The sequence below is a fragment of the Dipodomys merriami genome, unplaced genomic scaffold, assembly GCF_024711535.1.
Source record: "Dipodomys merriami isolate MVZ:Mamm:240054 unplaced genomic scaffold, mDipMer1.0.p SCAF_15, whole genome shotgun sequence".
Taxonomy (NCBI): domain Eukaryota; kingdom Metazoa; phylum Chordata; class Mammalia; order Rodentia; family Heteromyidae; genus Dipodomys; species Dipodomys merriami.
The window spans coordinates 12,024,879-12,033,685 of NW_027202826.1; the positions used below are offsets into that span (position 1 = coordinate 12,024,879).

The 8,807-nt window shown below is 48.4% G+C and overlaps 1 protein-coding gene across 1 annotated transcript; it reads right to left on the bottom strand.

Annotated features, from left to right (window-relative positions):
- Positions 1–855: 855 nt before the first annotated feature.
- On the bottom strand, positions 856–8,565 carry Fga (fibrinogen alpha chain). The gene is made up of 6 exons (XM_070022254.1): positions 8,452–8,565; positions 6,333–6,458; positions 5,844–6,027; positions 4,521–4,666; positions 2,783–3,977; positions 856–1,696 (listed from the first exon to the last, which is right to left on the bottom strand). The coding sequence occupies exons 1-6, from the start codon at positions 8,503–8,505 to the stop codon at positions 987–989; spliced, it is 2,415 nt and encodes an 804-aa protein (XP_069878355.1). The 5' UTR covers positions 8,506–8,565; the 3' UTR covers positions 856–986.
- Between the last annotated feature and the right edge of the window lie 242 nt (positions 8,566–8,807).

Genomic DNA, 8,807 nt, shown 5'->3' on the forward strand with positions numbered 1-8,807 from the left:
TTTCCTTCTTTCCCACTTTCATCTTTGGGAGAAAGGCTGTAATGACATCAGGATAGAAGCTATACCATTAGGGTGATGTACCAGATTACTTGGGATATTTCAACACCTACTTGAGAACCAATGGCAAATAGTTATTACAACAAAGAACAAAGAAAAAAAAAGGTTGGAGACAGGAGTCAAGGCTACCACAATTAAAGATGCACCTTAAATCAAATAAAATATTGACTGGTGTCGAAATAAATATGTTGAATTTATGAAACTGGTAGGGATCACATTTAGTGAGATGCTTTCAAACCAATGAATTACTTTTAATAACACATCCATAGACTATAATGTATAAGTAATAGAAAAATAAAGTCACATCAATAGTGGGGGTTGTTTAATCAGTTTGCAAACTGAAAATCTGCTTTGAGAATAATTATAAAGATTCTAAGTGCATCTATTTTGCCCATGTGGTTTTGAAAGACATTGACTAGCCTGAAAAAAGCTTTAAGTTCACACTACGTGCTCTACGGAAAGCCTTAAAAGAACAGATTTCTGTGCCTATGCAGACAATGTTTATCCGGTCTTCTTGAATATTCTCACTAGCAAAAAAGAAGTAAATAACAGATGACTCTCATACCTTGTTAGTACCTCTACAATTTTTGTTCCGTTCAGTGGGTTTAAAATGTTGGGTTGAAACTCTCCAAATCAAGTGGATGGCATAACTTCGTTTTGCAAGGGGGGGGGGTGTCTATGGCTCTGGGTAGGGTCACCTTTCAGGGTGGCCCAGGGACGTTCCCATGGGGCTCCCCGCTCTGGAGGAAATGGTGAATCCTTCTAGAACATGTAATACTCACAGAGCTACTCAAAGGCTAAAAAAACCAAAATGTGTAATTTTATTTTTCAACTAAGACGTCTTCTGGGCCCCAGTTGGCTACAGTACGAGGAGTGAATGATCGCGAGCACCCGAGGCTCGCGGCCGGGCCGGCTTCCCGGCGGCTCCCCTACGGGGCGTCCAGGGGCCTGACTTTCATGCGCACGGCCCGCAGCGAGTAATCGGCCCCCCGAAAGGGCACCCACACCACCCCGTTCTCCACCTCGTAGGGGCTGTTGTCGCGGGGGTCGTAGGCGCCGCCGGGGTAGTAGATGCCGTTGAGGTTGGCTGCCTGGCAGCTGTTGTACCACCAGCCTCCCCCGTAGACCTCGGCGCAGCTCTCCTCCCACCGGTCGGCGTCGCGGTCGAAGGTGCTGAACGGCATGCCGTGGTGGGCCGTGTACTCCGCGCCCTCCTCGGCCGAGCCCGCCACCAGCGCGTCGCCCGCCGTGCCGCGGTAGGCCGAGGCGTGCAGCGCGTAGCCCTCGGCCTCGGAGCCCACGCGGAAGTGGTACTCGGCGTGGGCCCGGTTCCCCGCCCAGTCCTCCAGCTCCACCCGCAGCAGCGCGCCCCGCCGCGTGAGCCCGTGGAGGAGGTCGTTGCCTAGCCAGAACTCTCCTTGCCCCCGCTCGTCCGGGCTGCCGAAGCCCGTCTTGTAGTCTTGCCAGGTCCGGTTAAAATTCAGCGACCCGTCCGTCCTTTGCTGGATCAAAAGCCATCCTCCCAGACCGGTCTCTTGATCGCAATAGACAGAAACCACCTTACTGGATCCCGGGAGCTTGATAGGGAAAATGCCACTTTGGGCACCTGCAGGGTGTGTTTGGAGGGCATCACCACAGTCTAAAAGAAAAACCAAGCCGGCCAAGAAGCCACTGTCATTCCTCCTCGCAGAAGAACGGCCTGGCCCTGCTGGATGAAAGGTGGCGAGCACTACTGCCGGCCTGCCTTCCTCCCTCCCCCCTCCCTCCCTCCCTCCCTTCCTCCCTTCCTCCCTCCCTCCCTCCCTCCTTTCCTTCCTCCCTCCCTTCCTCCCTCCCGCCCCTCTTTCCCTCCTTCCCTCCTCCCTCCCTCCCTTCCTCCCTCTCCCCTCCCTTCCTCTCTCCCCCTCCCTCCCTCCCTCCCTCCCCCTCCCTCCCTCACTTCTTCCCTCCCTTCCTCCTTCCCTCCCTCCCTTACTTCCACCCACCCACAGAAAAGGGTTTATGTTGCGATGGAAATGTTTCCAGAGAAATGTTTTCTGCCTGCCTGCCTGCCTTCCTTCTTTCCTTCCTTCCTTCCTTCTTCCTTCCTTCTTCCTTCCTTCCTTCCTTGCTCAGAAAAGGGATTATGTTGCCATGGAAATGTTTCTAGAGTGAGAAATGTTTTCTGCCTGCCTGCCTGCCTTCCTGCCTTCCTTCCTTCCTTCTTCCTTCCTTCCTTGCTCAGAAAAGGGATTATGTTGCGATGGAAATGTTTCCAGAGTGAGAAATGTTTTCTGCCTCCCTCCTTTCTCCCTCCCTCCCACCCACAGAATAGGGGTGGTGTTGCGATGGAAATGTTTCCGTGGTGAGAAGCGTGTTCTGCCTGGGAAGTGCGAGTGATCTTGCATATTCTCTATCCAACCAATACCGTTCGATTTGTTTTGTTTTGTTTTGTTGTTTTGTAGCCTGGCCCGGGTCGGTCCGTGGATCGGCTGGCAGCCCCCCCCGCCCCCCCCCGCACCCCTGCTTTGGGGCGGGCTGGCGAGCAGCGACTCCAACAAAACTCCAAGCCGAGCTTCCGAGGCGGCGGCGGTGGCGCGCGCGTTTATTGAGTGCGCAGGGGGAGCCGTCGGGGGTACAGAGAAGAGGCCAGAGGCCGGGGGTGCGGGGCGCCCCGGGCCGCACGTGGCGGACACAGTTACCTTAGACTCGGGGAGAGGGGACAGGGGTCAGGGAAGGTGGATACCTCTGGCGGGGCGAGGCCTCGCCCGGCCTCTCTTGGTGGAGCGAGCCTCTTCGCCGGCGGCCTCGTCTGCCATTTTATAGTTCTTGGTCGCGGAGGCGGAGCCCCCTCTGCTGATCGTGCTGCTGCTGCTGCTGCTGCTGGTCACCAGCTTGCGATGGGTGGACGTGCCGCCCGACCACGGCTCGGCCTGCGAGCCGCCGCCGCCGTGCTCCAGGTCGGTGAAGATGGCGCCGTCCGCGCCCCCGCCCGGCTCCTTGAAGGCGGAGAAGGGCTCGAGCGCGCCCGCGCCGAAGAAGGAGGACACGTCGGGGTGCCGGCGGGCCAGCTCGTCCAGGCTGCCCCGGCTGCCGAAGCCCTGCAGCCCCAGGTCGGCCGCGTCGCCGCCGCAGTCCGAGCCGTCCTCGGAGGTCACCACCTCCTTGGTCACCTCCTTGCGGCCGTCGGGCCCGATCACCGTCTTGGTGACCGTCTTGGAGCAGGCGCGGCGGGCAAAGGCCGGGCCCCCCGCGGAGGGCGCCCCCTTCTCGCGGCCGATCAGCAGCTCCTTGTCGGCTTTGGAGGCCGTCAGCTGGCCCGCGGGCTGCTCCTTCCTCGTCGCCAGGCCTCCGGACTCCTCGGTGAACTCACCCCAGTCCGGGCTGGAGCCGTCCGGCCGAAAGCTCCCGGCGCCGCCCGTGTTCCAGCTTCCGCTGGGGCTCGAACCGGTGTTCCCCGGCTGCTGCCAGCGTCCGGAACCCCCAGCCCCGGTCGTCCCCGGGTTCCGGCTTCCATCCGTTCCGGGTCCCGAACTCCAGTGTCCGGCTCCACCGGGGCGCGGGTGCCTGGGGCTTTCGGTCACCGGCCCCGTGTCCTCGATGTAGCCCGCAGCGTCTCCCCGGGGGCTGCCCGCCCTCCCCGGGCCGCCCTCCCTCCCCGGGCCCTCCAGCTCCATCCGCATCTGCTGCATCTCCGTTAGGGCCTTCCACTCCGGAGGGGCCGTCTGCAGCTGGCTCTTGAAACTGCCCGGAACCAAGTCTGGCATGGGCCTCATCTTTATTATCGGGAAGTACTGACTCTCTCTCGGGGGAAGCAGGTCTTTGGCCATCACCTGCTCCAGCTGTCTCTGCTGGTCCTCGTAGTCACTCAGGCGGAGCTCTCTAGACAAAGCCCTACTGCACGACCCTTTGCAAGATCGGATTTTAATATCAACTTCCACCTGCAGAAAGGCAGAGAGAAAACGGTAGAGACCAGTGACTCCCGCAACAGCTTCTGAGCACCTGGTAGTACCTAGTAGTGTGCGGTCTGGAAAGTGGTTTTATTTCTCTGTATACCCTATGATTTGCCTTGGGCGGCCATCCTTTCTGGAAGGATGCTGGGTAGAGCCAGGCTAAGCAGTCATACAAAGGAGCTACTAGGATCCATCTGAGACTTAGCATGAGTGAAAGGTCAGGTGCTATTCCCCCTTCAAGAAAACCCTAATTACGAGGCTGTCAGTGAGACTGAGGCTAAAGCCATGAGCAGAGCAGACTGAAAAAGTTCTTTTGAAATCTACTACTTAGGCATCCGTGGAAAATTCTCGTAACATCTCTGAGAATTTTTTTTATCTGTAGAGCACGAGAACCAACTCCTGCTTTCCAGTACGGGTGGATATGGCCCTGCTCACGGTGTCTACTAGATACTGGCTGCATGAGTGACCCCTGTCTTCCTGTCCCCCATCATTCAAAGACAGGGAGATGGGGCCTGAGAAGCCCCCCCTCACCTCCAGGCGCTTCATATCTATCAGCTGAGCCCTGACGTTGTTCTGTAGAAGCTGAATGTGCTGTACTTTCTCCATGACTTTGCGCTTCAGGATCTCAATTCTGCTTCTCAGATCTTCTGACACTTGGTTATATGTATTATCATTGTCTAAAAAAGAAAAGATGGGTATTGAAGGAGCTGTTGAGTGATTTGTTATAGCCAACAAGCAACAAGAAGGAAGGAGGGAAGGAAGGGAGGGAGGGAAAAGAAAGGAAAGAAAGAAAGAAAAGTATTGAAGTATTGAAGGAACTGTTGAGTGTTTTTTTATAGCCAACAAAAAGGAAGGAAGAAAGGGAAGGAAAGAGGGAGGGAGAAAGGAAAGAAAAGAAAGAAAGAGAGAAAGAAAGGTATTGAAGGAACTGTTGTGATTTTTATAGCCAACAAAAAGGAAGGAAGAAAGGGAAGGAAAGGAGGGAGAAAGGAAAGAAAAAGAGAGTATTGAAGAAACTGTTGAGTGGTTTTTATAGCCAACAAAAAGGAAGGAAGAGAGGAGGAAGGGAGGGAGAAAGAAAGGAAAGAAAGAAAGAAAGACATGAATATTGAAGGAACTATTGAGTGATTTTTACACCCCACAAAAAAGGAAGAAAGGAAGTAATAGAAAGAAAGAGGACGAGAGGGAGAAAAGGAGGAAGGGAGGAAAAGAAAGGAAAAGAAAGGAAAGGAAAGGAGGGAAGGCAAAAGATTTACTTAGAAATAGTCTCACAGGCCGGTGGCTCACAGCTGTAATCCTAGCTACTCAGGAGGCTGAGATCTAAGGATCTCGGTTCAAAGGAAAGTCTGTGAGACTCTTATCTCCAATAAACCACTAGAAAACCGGAAGTGGTGCTGTGGCTCAAGGTGTAGAGGGCTAGCCTTGAGCTGAAGAGCTCAGGGATAGCTCCCAAGCCCAGAGTTCAAGCCCCATGCCTGACCAAAAAACAACAAAAAGAGAAGCCTCACAGATTCTACAGTTTATTTTGTTTCTATTTGTTCTCTGGACATTTAGTCTATGAGTTTCAGCCTTATTAGATAGTTGGGTTTTGAACAATGTCATTCATGGGTAATAGTTATGATGTCTTAGTTAGACGTTTTATTAGGAATCCAAATAAATACAGAAGAAAATTCTTTGGAATTAATCCCAATGACACAGCTTGATTATATTCCAGTTATTTCATCATAACCTTACCCAGTGGACCCAAGGGCATTTTCTTTGAAATGACAGCACAGTAGCTTCAAGCAGACATAATTTATTTTGAATTTTCACTGTTGCATTTAAACAACAAGGTACTAAATATGAAATACTTACTATTGGCTTTGGCAAGGTCCCCTCTCAGAAGCTCCATTATATTTCTGGTCAATGAACTGGAATCCTTGTTGTTCTTTTGAAAATCAAACAGTGAATTTTTGAGCTTATTTATTCTGTTGGTAAAATCTTGATTGGCCTCATCAATCAGCCCTTTCATCCTGCAGCCAGAAGGACATTTTGGGCCCTGAAAATGAAGAAGAACACTTACACCATGGGTCTCTAGCTTGGATCCAGAATGACTTTGCAGCTTCCCATGTAGTTTCCATTGCTTCCCTTTCCCATTTCTTCCAACCATCTATTGGCTTTCAAGTTGATAAGAGAATGTGTGAGAAGCCATAGAGAAATTCTCAGGGGTCACTTAAGCCGTGAAGTTGGTCCCATGGCACAGTACTCAGGTCTCAGTACTCAGAATCTTAGTACTTTCCCAGACACACTGTACCTACTACCACCAGAGAGAAGGGCTCCTGGCTCCTCAGGCCCACTGCTTACCCAGTCATCATCCGAGCAGAAGGGCCAGTCTGTCTCTTTGCAGGCAGACTGCTGTTTCTCCATAACTCTTGGGCCACGCCCCTGTGCTCCTTGTTCTATAAAGTCACCTTCGCCAGTGTCCGTAGTCTTGAGAGATATTCATTTACATGCACAAAAAAGAGCAAGAACAACAACATTAGCCAGAAGAGAGGAAGCCCCCATTCTGTCTTCTTCAAGTCCCAAGAAAGAAAAGGCACCGTCACAGGATGTATTTTCACTATTGCTTACTATTGGCTTTGGCAATAGCACATATTAAATACATTTGGCATAGTACATCTAGAGCCCACAAGCTGCAAACTTCTGACCTCAAATGAAAACCCTAATGCCAGTGCATTTTAAGGGAAAGGTGTGAGAACCAAAGGTGATGCAGTGTACAAGTTTAACCTGTGTTTGGCATTAAACCAGCATGTGATAAGTGTTGGGAGGTTCAAACAATCCATGATAAAGAGAAAAATCCTTTGAATCTTAGTTTAATCTCACCTGCTTTTCATTAAAAACTGCAAATAGGAAGATACTTGAAAACTTCAGTGAGTTCTTTCTCTGATAATTGCTGTTTCAGTAGAGTGAGCTATATTGTCTTAACCTACTGCCCTTTCCCTTCAGGTTTCTACTACTATCTTTAAGATAGACCAATAAGTTGGACAAACATTTATCAAGAACATGAAAACTACCCAATTCAGACATAGAAATGCCTTTTAAGTTTGCTCCTTTAGGTAACCATTTCTTTTTATTTGGAATGAAGATAGTGAATGGAAGTAAAACTAGTAATCAGTGACTGGAAATGTTTTTTGAACACTTGAGAATTACAAATACCAAGTGAAATTTTTTGTATTGTAAGACAGATAAAATAGAATACAAAAAAAACTTCAACAGACTTTATATTCTAGTGAAGAAGGATTCTTTTTAGATATTCATTATTTTATTCTATACCACTGACTTACAAGGATTGTGCTATGACTACATTCGTTTCAGACATTTTACCCTTATTTATAATTGGTTGGAATGTAATTTCATTGCCATTTTTCTAAATAACTGCAGTAATAATAATTCAAGAGACCAAGAACTATAAGTATACAGCAATAAGTACCGCCCTTTGGTCTTAAGAAATAAGTTATAAATAATAAATTGTATTTCAGAATAAAATAGTACAACAATACAAACATCCCAAAACTAAATATGCCAATGGGAAAAGCAGAGAGGTAACTGATACCTATTCATTATTCCAGACATCATTTCAAGTGATTTTTAGTTTTATTTTCCACAAAATGTTACTTTGTATTTGTCTTGTTTTCATAAGATTTGTGTTTCAAGTGCTTTGTTTTCTTTCATATATATCTTAGTGCTAAATAGTAGAAATTATTATAGTATTTAATAGTTATCTTGAAAGAATACAAATACTTCCAAAAAGCATATGGCCTTATCAACTAATATTTTCTAGGTTTGCTGTATGATTCTAAGAAAACATATTACCTTTTTTTTGTCTTGAAAGAAACACAGAAAGAACCTTTTAGCAAAGCTATCTACAATTAAATGTTCTACTTATTATAGACATATAACAAGAAGTTAAGAATTAGAAAAAAAGTCTTCTTATAAAATGTTTTTTGTTCTATTAACTTACATAATACCTCCAAGACTTAGTAGAGACAGAGATGGAAATGGTCACCAACACCACGAGTATGGCTCAAGTGAAAGAGCACTCATTTACCAGGGGAAGGCCCTATGTTCGAAGCCCAGTACGTCCAAAACAAAAATATTCATGTAACAAAATATGATGAACAAGACTGAGAATGTAGCTCAGTGGTAGAGTGTTTGCCTAGCATGTACAAGGCCCTGTCTTCAATCCTTAGCATAGTAAAAAAAACAATAAACAACCAAACAATGTAATACTGAGAGATGTCAAAGTTGCCCTGCGTAGTCCCTCCAATGTCTCCCTTTGGAATCCAAGTTGTCCTGCATCCATGTCAGATCCATCTAGGGAGCCCACAGAACCAAAGGTGTGTCAGAATATAGAACTGGTGCATGTAGAACATTGGGAGAAACACCAGAGAGAAAGTGAGGAGAAAGACAAATGGTTCCATACCCATACTGTGCTGGCCACGCTCAGCACCAGGCAGGCGATCCTCACAGTAAACATCTTTCTTGAGTCTGGGGCTGGCTCCTGAGGAGCACTCCTGCTGGAGGAGGAATTACCTCCACTCCTAGCTCTCACCCCATTTAAATCGGCAGGACTTCCATCTTGGTTAATCATCACCCCTGTCCTGTTTAGACAGTCAAAGCCCACTCTCCATCCTTTGCTCTGGCCTAAGGTTGGTATTCCAGAAATTCTTGCTCAATTCACGTCAGCTTGCTTGCTTCCGATAAGCTATTGCAAATGGCACATGTGATTTTCCAGCCGGCAGTTAGGGGAAGTGCCGTGCTCGGAAAGTGGATAATGGA